This window comes from Crocodylus siamensis, chromosome 3 (assembly GCF_052110815.1).
Source record: "Crocodylus siamensis isolate JL-2025a chromosome 3, ASM5211081v1, whole genome shotgun sequence".
Classification (NCBI taxonomy): Eukaryota; Metazoa; Chordata; order Crocodylia; family Crocodylidae; genus Crocodylus; species Crocodylus siamensis.
This window is the reverse complement of record NC_143397.1, coordinates 237,974,749-237,992,706: the sequence shown is the minus strand read 5'-3', so window position 1 is coordinate 237,992,706 and position 17,958 is coordinate 237,974,749. Positions and strand designations below refer to the sequence as shown.

General features: G+C 43.5%; 1 protein-coding gene across 1 annotated transcript in view; it reads left to right on the top strand.

The window, feature by feature from the left end:
• The window catches only part of TAF2 (TATA-box binding protein associated factor 2), a 105,329-nt gene that overhangs the window by 14,474 nt on the left and 72,897 nt on the right, over window positions 1-17,958 (top strand). The window contains exon 4 of the mRNA XM_090040554.1: window positions 16,699-16,817. Within this exon, the coding sequence (XP_089896680.1) occupies window positions 16,699-16,817 (119 nt within the window). The remainder of the gene's footprint in view (window positions 1-16,698; window positions 16,818-17,958) is intronic.

Sequence of the window (17,958 nt, the reverse complement as noted above, 5' to 3'; positions counted from 1 at the left end):
GAGCACCAACATGATTCTGTTTGGATCAAGGGTGGGCAAAATACAGTCTACAGGCTGGATCTGGGCAATGGAGGGACTTTGTCTGGCCTGCGGCAGGTCTCGCAGTTCTATCTAGCCCATGGTGCATCCTGCCACCCCCAAGTGCACAGTGGGGCTGGGGTGGCACTATGGCTGGACTCCGTTTCTCAGCAGCCCTGGTGGCGGCCGCTCCTACCAGCTGCCACTGATGCCGGCCCTACCCCCACAGAGACCAGCTGGGATCCACACCTGCTGGGCCTGACCTCTGTGCTGAGCACACAACAGTGACCTGCCCTGCCTCGCACAGGAAGTTGGGGTCCCTGCAAGTGCCTGCTCTGGACTCACCTGCCCCAGCCATGATGAGCTGCAGCAGCAGGTGGGCAGAAGCTGCTGCCGGGGGCAGGGGAAAAAGTGGTTTCTTCCTGCTGCCATCATCAACACTACCTCTGGGCTGTGCCTGGCTGGGCAGTGGTGGTGGTGGGGAGGAGCTGAAGGGCAGCCCTGGCGTGAGCTCTACGTGGCCTTGGTAAGAAGTGCCCAGCAGCAGTGAGGGAGAAGTGGCCAGGTCCTGCCTTTTCCCTGCCCACAACAGCAGCTTCTGCCGAGCTGCCCCTGCTGCTCATTGTGGCCAGGGCATGTGGATCCAGAATGAATGCTGCATGTGGCCAGGGCATGTGGATCCAGAATGAATGCTGCAGGGACCCCAGTCCCTGCCCACCTGGGCAAGGCAGGCTGGAGCTGTGTGCTCAGCCCAGGGCTGGGCAGAAGCTACTGTTGGGCTCTGGGATAAAGTAGGACCTTGGGCTACCCTGCAGCTTCTCCCCAGTGGACATGGCGGCCCAAAGGTGGTGAGGGCCCCCAGCTGAGATGCCCCTGCTGAAGCTGCCACTTGCCCATGCCCACACCAGCTCCCCTCCTACCTGCAGCTCCATCCCACTTAGGGAGGTTTGGTAAGCTGTTGCTTGGGGGGAGGGAGGATTTGGGAGGGGGTGCTATTGACCCGATCCACATTAGCTCCTTAAAACTCCCTGCGTGGCTGGCGGGCCCATCCGGAGTTAGGTTCAATCTAGTGTGGCTAAGGAAAACTATAAACAGAAGCAGAGAGAGAGAGCTGTTTCCTAAGCCCTCTGATATCCAAAATAATCCTGTCCTTAGAGAACTGGTCATAATGTTCTAGAGCTAAACCATTACATCTGATTAACGTTAAGATTTGGTGACACATGCTTCTATCTCAACTTGGATTCTCCCAGAATTGTTGTCATCTTTTCTTAAAATCTTGTTTAGACTCTTAATATGACCCACCCAGTACTTCTGTAATTCTTGTGAGGGTTGAAAGCTCAGTTTCTAAGTACAGGATTATGCATTGTTTTGTTTTGTTTTACTTAATAGCTAGTAAAAAAAACCTTCAAGAGAGTGTTATGTGCATCTCATCTCGATTAGAATGATCGTAGGCAACACACTCTGGCAGCGTATTGTAACCCCAAAGTTGATTGGGAGTCTTTATTTCTAAAAATGTTCTTTTCTAAGAGGACGTGTAGTTTATATTAAATATATACTAGACATAATTGCCTGCATCCCCATTGGTTTACAACATTTGAACCAGGATATTACTGTGCCTTCTTTCTGACACTTCCTTAATTTATGCCAGCATTTCTCAACCTGTGGGTTGCGACCAAATAGTGGTTGCAAGAATATATGAAAGGGTCATGAACAAACTTTTAAAAGTGTGCAAGGGGCTGCTTGGGGACCCCCAAGGCCCTCTCCCCCTGCTCAAGGGGTTTAAGGTGGGTGGGGGAGGGGGGCAGCGGGTCGGGAATGAGGGACACTGGGTCAGGGCAGGCCATCAATGTTTACTAATGGGCCCTGGTACAAAAAAAGGTTGAGAACCACTGACTTATGCCTATTGCTTCAGCTACAGAATCTTTTTCATGGATATTTTATGACTGTTACTTCTGTGAAGGCAGTTTTATTCTTATTTGTGAAATGAATATTGCCCTGGTTGTCAGGAAACTACTTAAAAGACATGCTAGAATGGGTGTAGGCATAAGCAGTGAGAACAGCAGTGATGTCAGTGCAGGTGGGGAGAGGAAGGTGAATACAGAATATGAGACTTGTATTTGTTTTCCAGTGTTGTGTAATTTCCTTAGGCTCCCAAAAAGTAAATTAAATTTACTTCTCTTAAGCTTGTAGTCTCTTAGTTTTAATGAATATAGGAAAAAAGATGTTAATGGCAAAAAGGGCTTGGACACAGCTTGTCAATTCAGATAAAAGTTAATTAGAAATTATTACTTCAAATATATATAGCAAATAGGCAGCACCATGTGGGTCAATTAGCAGCAAGTAAGCCAATATCACTCCCATATACAATTTATTTTTTCCCTTCATAAATGTTGGGATGATGCACAGCCAGGATAAGGCATTGATTGTACTGAGCGTATGTGGAGCATGGCGTTTAAGTGCTGTTAAAGAAATGTGTTGTTGTTTTTTTTAAACTCTAGGAAAGTAGCCCTCTGAAACTGTAAACAAATGTGGTTGGTGAATGGGCTGATTTATAAGGGAAACGCTTTAAAAAACAAAACAAAACTGAAATAGTGACATTTTAGTGTTGGGATTTTGTAAGGATAACAAACTATATTTTACCCTTTTAGAAAAACTGCTTTGATTGGTTTACAGTCAATGTGTGCTTAATATGAATGGGTGGAGAATATAGAGAGGGTTTTAGACTTGAGGACAAAAAAAAATGGTAACAGACATGATCTCATGTCTCATTCAACAAAAATATTTTGTTAATTTATTTTCTGTACTAGAAACGCTTTCTGAGATAAACCATCATATTTCAAAAGAGATCCTGTGGGGTATGACAGTACCATTATGGTTCTATTTCCTGTGTTTTATAGGTTAGTAAAATGACAAGGGAGTGATTCCTGTCTTAGTGTCTTGAGTGAGTTTTCTATTCTTTGAAGCCAGGGCATGAGAAAAGATTCTCTAAAGCAGATACATGCTTTTAATAGTACATCTAAAGTTAAAAAAAAACAAACCTGTACAAGTGAAACAAAGTGTCAATGCATCAACCTTATCTTATAATATAAGAAAACTATGTCAAACTATGCCTCACTCTTGAATTGAGGTAACTGAAACTGGGCGCGGTATTGGAAACCTAACAAGAAACTTTCTGATATGGTGGAAGCACAAGAATAACGGCAAGAGAGTCTAGAAGTGTCTCAGATGCAAAAGGAAAGTATACAGGAATGGAAAAGCAGGCAGGTCACCAAGAAAGCTTACCAGGAAATAACAAGAAACTTCAGGAACAAAATCGGGCAGACAAAAATAAAGAATGAGCTGTACCTGGCAAGGAAAGTTAAAGAAAACAAGTGGAGGTTCTACAAGGATGGTGGCCAGAAAAGAATGACCAAGGAAGCAGTAGTTCTAATGTTAACTAGCCAGAGGGAACTCATAACAGAAGATGCAAAGAAGGTGGAGCTACTCAGCAGCTACTTTTTCCTCAGTCTTCACAAAAAATAAAGTTGCAGTCAGACATCTAATAAGGATTATATGGATCAAGAAGGGGACAAGCTGAAGGATGAGATGACAAAAGAAGCAGTCAGAGACATTTTGATGCGTCTGATTGAATTTAAGTCAGCAGGGCCAGATTAACTTTATTTCGGGGTACTGAAGGAACTGGCAGAGGAGATTTATGGAGTCAGCAGCAATAATGTTTATGCAGTTTGGGAGATGGGTGATACACCAGAGGACAGGAAAAGGGCCAGTGCAGTGTCCATCTTTTAAAAAGGCAAAGAGGAGAACCCAGGAGAATTACAGGCCAGTTAGCCCAGGGATTGGTAAAATATGGTTTGCGGGCTGGATATATATACCCAGCCCACATTAAATATTTATATATTTTTAATCTGGCTCCCAGGCAGGTGGCATGGATGGTAGCACTGTGTGGCAGCCCTGGGTGAGCTGCATTTCAGCTTTAGCTTCTGCTGGCAGGTGGCAGAAGTGGTGGCTCCTGGTCTGGCCTTTAGTGTCATGGGGCATGCTGGGTGGAAGCAGCTCTGCCTGGAACCACAGCTTGCTTAAGGCCCTGCTGTGCAGAACCAGGCAGGTGGATGGAGCTGCTTCTGCCCATCATCCCCCGCAGTGCCAGCAGAGGCCAGAGCTGGAGCCCCAGCACATCTTATCCATCCTCTACTTAAGGCCTGCACCAGGCTCCATCCCCCATAACACTGTCCTGTCTGGCCCTACCATAAGGGCTCCTGGGAGCCATGGGTTTGAGAGTGGTGTGCATGTGCGTGCCAGGAGCCCTGATGGCAGGCCAGGACAGCATGGAGGCCTGCAGCCAGGCCCCATCTCCTGAGGGCAAAAGCTGGACCCAGCTGGGAGTGGGTGGCCCCTGTGTGGTGCCCTCCTGTGCTCCACCATTTCATACTGCATGGCAATATAGTGCTTCTTCCCTGCCACTGGCAGCTTCCTGGGCCATCTACCTGAAGTAGGAAGTAACTGATGGGTGCCCCAATTGGTGCTGGGGAGCAGAGATCCCACAGCTGCAGTCGGTGCCAGAGGAAGGGACCCTGCACTTGTCAGCCTGGCTGTGTTCCAGCTGTGGACACAGCTAACAAATGTCGGCTTTGTGCAGCAGCCCCAGGTGGGCTCCTGCTCCTGCTGTGGTGCCAGCCCTGGCCTGGCTGCAAAGAGTGTGGGTGTGCGTGCACACCCGCATGCGTGCACAGCCCTCAATGGCTCACCGAAACTGGTTAAGTGGCCCTTCAGCCCCTGAGTTAGCTACATCACAATGTTTGGGAAGCGACTGTAGCATATCCTAAAATAGTCCGTTTGTAGGCATCTGGGGAAGGAAACGTCAATTGCAAGCATGTAGCATGGATTTATTAAGAGCGAATGGTGCCAAACAAACTTCATTTTCTTCTTTGACAAAGTAACTACTTGAGTGGATGACAGTCATGCTATGGATATAGTGTATCTGGACTTCAGGAAAGCTTTTGACAAGGTCCCACATGATCTTCCCATAAACAAATTGCAGAAGTATGAGCTATATAAAATTATTATAAGTTGGATAGACCACTGGCTGAATAGCTGCAAGCAAAGTAATTATAAGTGAATTCATGTCAGAATGGCAGGATGATTTGAATGGAGTCCCAAAGGGGTCTGTCTTGGACCAAGTATTGTACAACATGTTTGCTAATGACTTGGGTGCTGGCATAGAAAGCTTCTTGAGCAAGTTTGCATATTACATGGAATTGGGAAGGATTGTGAGCATGTTGGAGGACAGGAGTGCAATTCAGAAGGATCTTGACACAGGAAAGCTGGGCTGAAGCTAACAGGATGAAGTTCAATATTGACAATTGCAAGGTGGTATACCTTGGGAAGAATAATCATAAATATGGATACAAAATGAGTGACACTTGGTTGGTTGGCAGCACTAGAGAGAAGGATCTGGAAGTCTTGGTAGATCATGGAGTCCATATGAATCTGCAATATTATGCAGCTGCACAAAAGGCAGGTGCAGTTTTGGGATGCATCAATAGGATACATGACATGGGAGATGATGGTGTCCCTCCACTCAGCACTAGTTAAGCCTCATCGACAGTATTACGTGCAGTTTTGGGATCTACATTTTAAAAAGGATGTGGAGAAGTTAGAAAAGTTCAAGGTGTGAGCAACTAAGATGATGAGGGGCTTGGAAAACAAATTGTATGAGGAGAGGCTGAAGGAACTAGGTGAGATGTGTTCAGCTTGTGGAAAAGACGCTTAAGAGGGGACATGATAACAGCCTTCAAATATCTGAAGGGCTGCCGTAAGGAAGAGGGAAGTACTTGCTGCAGAGAGTGGGATGCAGGTCAGTGGCTTGAAGTTACAGCAGAGGCGGTTTAGATTGCTGCAGAATTTAAAAAAATTCTTTAATGATGGAGCAGTGGAATAGACTGCCCAGGGAAATAATGGGCTCACCATCACAAAAAGAGGTTGGAAAGCCACTGCTTGGGGATGATCTAGGCATAGCTATGCATATATTCTGGGAGGGAGTCCTTCTCCCCTCCCTTCTCCTCCCCTTCCTGCTGTGTGTCAATAGGTTTTTTGGGGTGGGGTGTTTGTTTGTTTTTCTGTGTTTGTTTTCATTTAGTTTTTCAAGTGTTTCTCTGAGGCTTTGGGCATTGGCTGCAGCTAAGGCTGGGGATTTTGACTGGGGTGTGCTGTTGTTCCCACTGGGACTTGAAGCTGGAGGTTCCTGGTTAGTGGTTCTTGCACCTCTGACAGGGTCAAACTGAGTGCCATATTTGGGATCAGGAATGAATTTTACCCCATGGTTAGGTTGGTATGGGCTGTGAAGCATGCCTTCTTCTGTAGCAGGGGGCATGGCGTTCTTCCTTGGATCGCTTGAGCATACTTTAACAATCTTTACAGCAGCAGGCCATTGGCTGCCATGGTCCCTCTGCTTTAGTTGTGGCAGGTTAGGCTGTTATGCTTCGCGGTTGTGTTCGGGTTGACTGTAGTTTTGTGAAGAGGTTAGATAATAGATTTGATGGTTTGGATAGGGATAATCCTGCCTGTGGATTTGTCAGGGCACTAGATGCTATGAAGATGCCTTGGAGCCCTACTTCTCAATGATTCTATGTTTTGGAGCATAAGGTCTTCAGAACTTCTCAAAGAAAGGAGGATTACACCTCACTGCCTTTTTAAGATAATGCTGAACACATCTACATGTAACATTACGTCGCCATAGCAATGCATTACGGCAGCATAGCATTGGTGGGCAAAAACAGTTATGCCACAGCTAAGTTGCTGTAGCGACATGTCCTTTGATATAGCATGTTGCTATGGCAATGTAACAGCTAAAAATAACTGCATTGCATGGATGGCCCAGTATGGGCAGTTACTGCATTGTCATTTAGTGCTACCAAAAGGAAGTACTAAAACATTGGCGTAGTAACAATGGGCAATAGGGGCATGTGTAGACGTGCCCACTGAAAATAATAATGGTAGATAAAAATGATGTAGTGAATATAGATACCTTGAATTTTCCAAAAACTTTTGATAAAGACAGGCCTCTTAAGGATACAGAACAAAATCTGGTTAGATTAAAAACTGCTTAATAGACTAACTAGTTTGTTTTAATCTTGGAATGCATTGGGAATTTGGTTTTGTAATCAATGGAACCCAAATATTTCCTGTTCAGCATGGCCCAGCAGTCATGGATTGAAACTGCACTGTCTAGGTAGCAAGCCAAAAGTAAAACCCAGCAGACAGGTACAGATAGACAGAGTGGTGATCTTCAACCCCTGACCAGAAGGATGGAGTGACAGAGTTATTTTCCCTGATTTTTGGCCTTTAACTGGTTTAATCATCCAACTTTTGTGCAACTGGTAAAGCTTTCAATCTCTTGTTTTTTTTGTGTTAATGATTTTATGAGAAGGAAGTAAGATGCAAACTGGTCAATCTTGCTTATGGCAGCTTGTTGCTTTGCTTGGCACATCTGTGCAGCTTTGTGAGAAATTCCCGTTAAATAAAAACATGCTGAGAAGGTAGGCTGAGTTTATGTATTCACATATGACAGTTTTGGCTAACATTAATTTATATGAAATTTTACTTAAAGTTAGGGACCTAGAGAAATGTATCCTGGTTTTCCAGCATGGCAAGAGTTGCCGAAATCTCGTTGACTTCATTGAGTGGTAAGGTGTTTGGCGTTTCTAAAAATCAGACTATTCTTATGTGCCCAAATCTGAAAATTCTGTTTACAGTGTACTTGTTGCAGATGTGCAAAGTACTCTGAAAGAAAAGCTTGTCATCTATACATAATTTTGTAGAAGTATAACTACACAGTAACATTTAAGGATATCAGTCTGGTCAGCTGTGTTACTAGAGGGGATCAAAAACAATGCTAATAATGACACCATGGAACAATACAATATCTGGAAACTTCTCTTACTGTTACCTTGTATTAAAAAAGATATATTGCTAATCAGAACTGAAAAGAATGAAGTGAAAATGTTTATAGCAGGATCACCTAGGTGATTGCTAAAAGAACTGACCTTACTTAAATAGAAAATAATGTGTTTGACTGGTGTTTATATCTATAGTGGACACCGGGAAACTTCAGTCAAACCCTTCGTAGTAGCATCATGTGCAAGAACACTGAGTGACATGAGAGTGCATTGCATTTAAATGCAACAGTGGTTTGCAGAGGATGTGGGCTGCTTGTGGATACCACTACCACAGGGTGTCATACTAGAGCTACATTTTTTAAGCCTGTTATTCTTCTGACTCCTCTGATACTTTTAGCTACACAAGGCAAGGATCATTGTGTTTCATTCTGCAGAGCACATTGTAGAATTTCCCTGTCCTTTGTCACAGCTTTCAGCTTTCAAGTGTGTTTCTATGTTGTGTGAAGTCCTGCCATTGAAATATCAGCTACTGAGCATTGGTGCAGGTGTGATGCAGTATTTGATGAGTTCTGAGCCAAACCAGCCAATGTATTGTCTTATGCCGGGATAGAAAACAGAGACTTTTCAGATATGTACAGAAGCACAAATGCCTTCTGGCATGCCTCAATCCTCTCAAAGGGGACTTGGTCTAGGAGCAATAATGCAGTTTGGCCTCCCTGTTTAAGTAGTCCTTGGCTTTGATAAAGAAACTACCATCAGTGGTAACAACTGCAGTGTTTTCCTATATTCTAAAACTAGACTGTGACCATCAAATTAAGTTGGTCACTGCTTGTTTTCACTGTGATGATGGTAGTATTCAACATTTTCACTTCTTGGGATAGCTTGTTTTTCTTTGACCATGGAGATTAAAGATGCATCCTTGCACATTGAGTGTTTGTGCAAAATAAACTGTTAGGATAGTGTTGTAATTTGTAAGTAGATTTTGGCATACAAGCAGATACTTTGGCTGTTTGCAGATCCCAAAGCGCTGCACTTTCCTAGAAGAAGCTGTATGTTAATTCAACCCGGCTCTTCCAGTGTCTGTATTGATCAGGTGCTTCAATGGGGTTTTTTAGCAGTTTTCTTTCTCATTGATTCAATTGGCTATTAGATCAAAGTGGCAAAAACCCCCGCTAAAGCCCCCTGTCTACAAGAGGGAGAGGGCATTGGGCCATCAGATTGATCCCATGATGTCCAGGGTTGGCAGAAGTGGCTGTGGAGGCTGGCAGGAGCCAGGCTGGGTTTATCTGGGCAGTGGGGATTCCAGTATAGCTCTAAAAAGGTGACAGGGACTTGGTAGGAATAGGAGGCAGTTTGCTAGGAAGTGGCAGTAATGCTGTAGAGCATCTTAGACATTTTATTTCCCTTCTCATGGTTGTTTTTTTCACAAGGATTAAGTCTTCTACAGCCAAATTAAGCTTCTGGCTCTGTTAATATGAAGGAGGACAGAATTTTAAGAGGGTAAAACTTTGTTGGCATCGACTATATGGGTTGACCTGTTGTTCAAGCTGAAAAATTTTCTAAGCCCTAGGCAACAGGTCAAACCCATAGGGCTACCATAGGGCTTAGTTTTAAATCTAGACAACAGATTGAACCCATTCATTTACATGGGAATGACTTCTTGGCTGAGAAGAATTTTTTCCTTTAGTCCTAGCTGTCTTGCCTTTGGATAGAGCTATTTTAATTTTGGCCTGCTTTTAGTGAAAAGTTGCTGATCTAGGGCAGTGGTGCTCAACCTTTCAGTCCATCAGGCTGCATGAGTGGCATGGGCAGGGCTGTCCTTGTGGGGGAGCAAATTGGGATGACCACCTCAGGCCCTGTGCTTTGGGGGGGCCCCGCATAGCTGGGTGGAGCAGTCATGATGACTCAGCACTGCAGTCAGCTTTGTGTCTGCCCCCCCCTCAAATCCACTGCTGACTTCACATCCAGGGCACGTGGGGGAAGGGCTGTCTACAGGCTGGTTTACCCTGGGCCCCACACCCTGCTTGGGTCATCTCTGGGCATGGGGTTAGTTCATGGGCTGGATCCAGTGTGAGGTCTGTATGTGGGGTTAGTTCATGGCCCAGCCCCATACATGAATCCATCCACAGCTAGGCCCCACATGTCAGCACACAAGACTGTCATCTGGTCTGCCAAGCTTTCCAACAGTCTGGAAATTTGTTAGTAGAGGAGTAATAGCATTAATTGCCACACCTGTGGAAGCCACAGAAATGAATGCTGTTACTGCTCCCCATTGCCAAATTTCTGGACCTGTGGAGAGCTGCCTGGGCCAGATGACACTGCCTTGCAGTCCAAATTTGTCCCCTGGGCTGGAAGTTGAGCATCACTGGTCTAAACCTTATTTGCTTTAGTGGGCCACACTTGCAGCTCTGAATGTGTTTTGTGGGCTGCACCCACACAACTTACTTCCTGTGTATCTATTGAACAGGACATCACATGGGCCGCAGCAGTGTGCTGATTGGGAACCACTGGTTTTAGACCAATACAACAATTGTATTACCAGGATAAGCTGTTGTTATGCTGTTATGATGCAACTGTTACATCTTCACACTTTTGTAGTGATACAAGTGTAAGCGAACTGTGCTTCATTCCAGGTTCAAAATTAGGGTGATTTTTAGCTCGTGTATTGCTGCAAGATCAACTGTTGCTGGGCACACCCAAGAGGCAGCAATACACATGAGCTAAAAATCACCCTAATTTTGAACCTGGATTGATGACCTAAGAAGAAGAACAGAATGATATGTAGGGTTAATAATTGTATAATAAGCCCTTTGATACTACCAGGGGCCTTGTCTCCTTTGTAATAGGTGCATTTTAGGCATCCAGAGCAGTAATAGGCCAAGGGAGTTTTGTGACAAAAGGAATATAGCTACGGGAGTTGAGCAGAACCAGGAGTGTCTTCATCTTAATCCACTATAATTATTTTCAGCTTCTTGAGCAAGAGTGTGAGTGTGAGATCTAGTGGAGTTTCCAGTTGAAAAGATATTTGTATGTTTGGTCACAGTGGGCTCTGCATAGAAAGATACGTAAGTTTGCCATGTCAAGTTTTCAGTATTGCTAAAGATGCAGCATGTACTTGCATTGTTGTATTTGATAATTGGTTCCTGCCTGTTGCTGCTTTTGCTGAGTGATCAAAAACATCTAGCCTAAACTTGTTTTTAAATCTGGGACTCATAGAAAATGTTACAAATTGCCATAAATTAGTGCATCAGTCCAAACAAACAGTGGGTTTCTTATCAACATAGCGGCAGCACCTTGTCAGAAAACGATTTAAAAAACCCAAACCTGTTGAATTTAATTTTGTAAGACATAGTTTTCCTTTCACATAAGTCATCTTAGTTTCCAAGCCATAATAGCATTTTTGACATCCACAAAAGTGTTGATTATATAAGTTTTACAGACTGTCTGAACAGTTTGTCTGAACAGTATGTCCGAACAGCGTTGTAGAATGTACTGCTATTCCAAAGGTTCCTGTCTAAGTGTACACAAGGTGGCAGAAAGCACATTCAGTTTGTTCATCATCTGAAACTCTTACTTTTAAGAAAATCAGAAGGTCTGTTACCATGTGCATTAAAAACAATATGGTCCCAGCAGAAAGTGTTCTGGGATTCGCTAGTCTTCTGGTGCAGGGTCCTGCAGGCTAAATGCTGTTTCTGAGTTGCTTTGATACGGCCCAGTAGTACTTTTTTGAACAGTTAAGCCAGGGATGGGCTTTGTGGCCCACTAGCTGGTACTGCCCCTTTTGAAATAGCCCTTCAGGTGCAAAATTTTGAGAATCTCTGACCCAAAGTATCCGGCACTCCTGTATCCCACATGCAACTCGGCCATTCCAAATCGGGCGTGAACTATTGAAGTTTATTGAACTTGTATTTCAGAGGGAAGGGAAAGCAGAAAAATGACAGTACTCCTGTCCATAAGTCACCTATCCCCCAAAGCACTGGGTATGAGTTCCCCCCCATCCCCCAGTTAACCCACTTCATGGCATTCTGTGCCAGGTGCTTACTCCCTGGTGTTAGAGCCTCAGCACTTAAATGCTTAAAGGTGACCATGGTACACAGAGTGCTAGGGGGCTGTACAGGTGGACACTTCTAATGTAGTTCACACAACTGTGATCCTGTTTCCGATCAGTGACATTTGGGAACAGTTTAGTTGTTACATGTGTTCACGTCCTGTTCTACAGAAATTGTGAATTGGTTCCTAGTCGGTAACATTTTTGTCTTATTTCTTCTAATTAATTAAAGGAGCATTCATATTTTTCTTTCACAAAAATAATCCCACATATACAGTCTTTACCGAAATGCATTTTGAGTTACTTTGCCTCAGTCTTCATAAAAAAGTCAAGCTGCAGTCGGACACCTAATAAGGATTATTTCAATAAGGAAGGGGACAAGCTGAAGGATGACATAAAAGAGGTAGAGAACATTTGCTGTGTCCGATTGACTGAAATTGAATTAGCAGGGCCAGATGAACTTTATTCCAGGGTACAGAAGGAACTGGTAAAGGAGATCGCAGAGCCCATGGTAATAATATCTATGAAGTCATGGGAGATGGGTGAGGTACCAGAGGACAGGAAAAGGGCCAGTGTAATTCCCCTCAAAAAGGGGGAAGAAGGGGGCCCAAAGAACTACAGACCAGGTGAATCTTCAGTTCAGGAGTATTTAACGTTCAGAGACTATTGTACAAAGCAGCTTAGCAGCACTGATATAGTGAACTTGAGGGTTGCTGCAGAAATATCGCATGCCAAGATTTATAATTAAGGATTGCATTAAAAATCAAAATCTCACCAGCCCCAGCCACACTTCCGTTCAAGTCAGTAGGAACATGGCTGAGTGTTAGTTATTAGTGTTCCTGCATGAGGTTTCTGAACAGTAAATCATGTCTCAGCAGAAAAAAATGAATGTATATTACTCTTTCACAGTCGATTTACCTTGGTAAATGAGAACCATGTATTGTTATTTCCCAAGCTATAATTTTTGGCTTTCATATTTGTACTTATTAAAACAACCATATCTGGTTTATAGAGAGTAAGCCAAGTCATGAAAAGATTGATCTATAGTACAAATGCACTAATAGATTCCTTTTTCTAACAAGTCACCCCTTAGATTTGGACTCCTGCACATCTGCAGAATAAAAGAAGAAACAAAATAGCCTGGCTCATGTACAATACTAGCAAGCATTGATCTTAAGAGTCAATCTTTTTGTTATATAATTATAACTTTTTCCTGTTTGTGAATTCATTGGTATTTAAAATGTAACCACAAGCTCACCACAGACCCTCAAATTTGAGGAAATTCTCACTGACGTACTGGAAAGGAATCACTGGAGGCAGAAAATGTTAACGTTCTCAGGATTGGATTTACATTGAATTAAATTTAAAGAAATCATCTTAAAATTATCATTAAAGTTAACACTTCTGTTAGTTGTTGTTTTCTGTTAGAAGTGACTTGGCATAATTATTACGTTGTGCTCCTCCAGGACATTAAAATCATGTGATACAAAGATTGATTTCTATACAGTGCTTGTTTTTTTTGCCCCTAGTCCTGCAAAGACATTAACTTATGAGCGATGAGCATATTTAAATGGTCTCATGCAGCATACTTAGACTGTTCTTGTGGCTGGGTGTTTGTGGGTGGAGGACCTGTCTTTTTAAATGCAGTCCAACACTTGAACCTCTGTACAGGGGAAAGTTGATTGTTTTAAATTGTGGAATTTTGACATTTCTGTAATGGGAGCTTCCCATTTTCTCTAATTGTCTGAGATGAGCAGCTACCAAGCAAAGTAGTCTAGCTTACAGTTCCAAATGTTCTCAGTCCTGCTGATGATGATGCAGTGTCTTGCCGAAGGTCAAGGTCCATATGAAGAAACGGTCTCGGTGTTCTAGCTAAGTTGCAAATGGGGAAACTTTGGGATTTAAAATTTCATATATGACATAATTAGACTTCCGTGGATGATGCTAGCACAATTCTTACCCTGTAATCCCTTCAGGTATGGTTCAATAAATTTGTTTCAATGCCATTTGCTATGTGGGTGGTGGGTAGGGAGTGGATTCAGATAAAAGTAAAGCTTTAAAATGAGGTCATGTCTACTTTCTGTGGACTTCAGATTCCATGGCCCTTTTAGGAAGAGGACTGCTTTGGTCTCTATAGCCAAAAATTCTCTATTGCCTAGTGGTACAGTGTTCCATAGGCTTGCTTTCTTCCTGGCCGCAGCCCTGTGCCCCCCACAGTGACTGGGTTTCACCAGTGGTATATTTTTACATATTTAAAATACTTCTGGCATGAAAGATGGTGAGAAATTTTAAAATATTATCCTTTTATGGAGTGGAGTTGTGCATAGAGCTTATAAGATATTTAAAACATTTCAGTGGAGGAAATAAATTGGGGAAAGTGTTTCCTGTCTTTAGAGTTTAAGTAACACCCTCTTTTGAAGAAACGTGAAAGGTATTGTATAAAACCACAAAATCATGCTAACTCATACTTATCAAGCTTCTGGTATTGAAGCATAGTAGGATGCAGATAGGGTAGCATTAACAATGCAGTTTTGTTGTGGCTGGATCACTGTTTTGATTTTTAAACAATGACTCTAGCTGTGGGATTTAAATCTTTAAGTATGAAGGTTTAAATCCTAAACCTTCCTTGCTACATCCCTGTGCTTTTGTGGGTTAAAGCCTGAGCTGTAAAAATTCACTACGTTTTGTAATGTGTAAATATCACAGTTGGTATCCATCAACCAAAACAGAGTAAAAGACCATAACCATGCTAAAAACGTATTGTATTCACGAAGGCAAGGAAACTCAGTCTTTGATTGGACATATTTTTAAAACAGATTTTATGAGGGCTAAAGCAGGGATGTCCAACCTTTTTGAATGTGGGGCCAGATCATGAACTTTTTATCACCCAGTGGGCCGGCAAGTCGTATTCAAAGACCTTACAGGAAGCAGTATCACATCAGGAAGTGATGTCACGTGACATTTGACACCGATGAAGTTGCAGGAAGTGACAATGCAATGGGTCTGGAAATGTGGTTTAAAATCCAAAATAAAAAGTTTGGTCTGGTGGCACTGTTTTATTTTAAACAACCCCCTAGCACTGCTAGAGAGTAGCATATCATCCCGCTGCACCCTTAATTCCCTGCCTTTGTGGAAAGCCACAATTTGCAAAGGGGTAAAAATAGTTTTTGAATGCAAAACCTCTGTTGACATCGTGCTGTATTTACTCCAGAGAATTGCTGCAGGGATGTGATTTTTTTTCCAAAGGTTAGCAGAGCTTTCTATTATCATGGTTTCATGCCTCCTTGTTTTCAAATACTTGGTTGAAATGCATCACAGATATTTAATTTCTTGTTTGCAGGCACTCTCTCAGGGCGACATCCAGCTGGGGGGCAGGAGCAGGGGTTTGTGCGGCCTGTCCAGTCCAGCTGCGGCCTTGGGGTGCAGGGGTCAAGGGGTGCTGCCTGACCCTACCGTGTCCTCCCTGCTACCTGGGTGGCCTCAAGGATGCTTCCACACCTGCACACCTGGGCTCAGCAGCCCGGGGGGTTGCAAGATGTGCAGGGACACCCCCCTACTCCCTTTCCCCCAGGACAGCCGGAGCCTGACGAGCGGGGCTCCCTCCCTCCCCGGGGCCCATGACTCGCCTCCTGCAGCGCAATGTCTGCAGGCACAGGGGAATGTGGGGAGGCGGGAGCGGCGCCGGCTTCCTGCCCTGACGGCCACAGCGGCAGCGGCATCTCCCACTGGCCCGACTGCAGCATCCCTCTGAGCCAGCATCCGCATCCCCCGTACCCGCCCACCCACTGCACCGCAACCTGCTGCAGCCCATGCAGCCAGTGGTGACCGGCACAGGGTGGGGCTGGCATGCAAATGAGGAAGCGAAGGGCGAGGCTAGAAAGGGAAACCCTGCAATGAGGGAGGGGAGTAGCTGGCATGCAAATGAGGAAGGGAGGGGCAGGGCTAGGAATAGACACTGTGAAATGAGGGGGGAGGAGAGGAGCCGCATCCCATTGGCAGCATTAAACTGACGTGGTGCATGTGGGAACCTTGTCCCTTCCCCAGCCGTTCAGCAGCCATTAGGAAGCTGCTGTGGGGCTGGGGCAGGGACAAGGGTGGGAACGAAAGTAAACACAGTGTTTACTTTCATTTCCCGTCACAGCACTTTGGGCCTCAGAAAACGGTTTGGGGGGCCACATAGTGGGCCGTATGTTGGATAAACCTGGACTAGAGTATCAAAAAGAGGTATCTGAATTTAGTCCTGCAACAATATTGAGACGCTTGAAATTTAAAAAAATGCTGAACACCTTGCAGTGCTCATTAAGGTCATTTGTGCTCAATCACTTAAAGATTGCTTATTTAGCATCTGAATATTAAGATAGAAACCTTATTTTAGGTTCCTATTTTGTAAAATCATATTCTTACCACCACCCCCCCCCCCCCCCCAAAAAAAAAAACAAAAAAACCACAACCCAAGAACAACATGAATATTTTTCTTATGGTTTAACATGTTGATCTTAGAAATTCTCTTATGTTGGTAAATAATTACTTTTATGTAACAATCAAAATACTTGGATTCTGTTTGTTTAAAAGTAGACATTTTTCTCCTTTTGTATACTTTTTAATAAAAGTGTATGAGTCTCATTTTCCCAGAAGCAGCATTGTTGTTTGAAACATAACCAGAAAACATGAAATGTTATGGTATTTAATAGAAATCATCTTAATATTACAGGTCATAAGCATTTTTCTTTTTTGTAGGCGAAATCTCAACTATTTTTCCAATGCCTATGCTGCTGCAGTCAGTGCTGTGGACCCAGATGCTGGAAACGGAGAACTCTGCATTAAGGTTCCATCAGAGCTGTGGAAGCATGTTGATGGTAAAGCATAGAGACAATATTGAAATTTAATGCCTAGGCAGATTTAAATGAATATTAATAACACACAATTACTTTGAGTTTAATTGGAAAGGCTTCTGATGCATGTCACATGAACCGCCCCCCCCCAAATTCAAAGTAAGCCCCCCCATGTATTTTTAGAAGGTATAGAAGCAACTCGGCTGAACATTTGTACGTGAGAGCGTCATTGTAAAATAAATAGCGTCAGAAAACAAAAACAGCCTTTCTTGTCTCAACTACATAGACTTTTCCTATTGTTAGGAAAAGTTGTTATGAAAGATTGTTAGGCAAAATTCCTGTTAGTTTTTTGTTTTCTAACACTATTCATTTTCATAATGACACTTCCGTAAATTAAGTGGCATCCAGTTTCAGAAACCAGTTGACTGTATTTATTCCAATATAAGATGATCCCCCAATAATTAGGTTTATAGATGGAAAATCTATACATTTGTTATAATTTTCCAGGTCTAGAATCTAATTATTGGAGGTTTGCCTTAAATTTGTTCCCCTCCCACAACTGTAGCAGGGAAAATAATTTTTTTGGGGGGCAGGTCAGATGCCCCTCTTGTCCTCTGCTCTCCCCACCTTCTCCCTGCAGCACCCTCCCTCCTTGCTCTGCCCCTAGCTATCAAACCCTGCTCTCCACCCCTTGCTGTCAAACCCTGCTCTTCCTTCACATGAAAGTTAGGAGTAAATTGGAAAACACTAATTTTTAAATAAACATGCTGGGGTAATTTGCATATAGGCAAATTACTGTGGGTTACTTTTTTTGAAACTGCTGCTAGTTTTAGCACAGGTACTCCATAAACACACTTTTAAGCAGCACTTGTCTACACTTATATATAATACAAACTCTGCACGATATTGGTCCAAAGCCAAAAGGCTCATGATTTACCAGATGTTTTGTTGGACTGGGCCCCAGTAGAGTAAACAATGTTTCAAGCTATGGTGACACCATAGTCCAGCATTGCTTAATATGTGCATGTATTCCAGATACTACCCTGCACAAAGGGTTCATGTGCTAATCAGCCCCCCATTTACGCTTGGAACCAGGTGTTCTGGTCATGAGTCTTGGAATCCTCCAAAAATGTAGATGTAGATGAAGCGCAGGTCAGCCTGATCC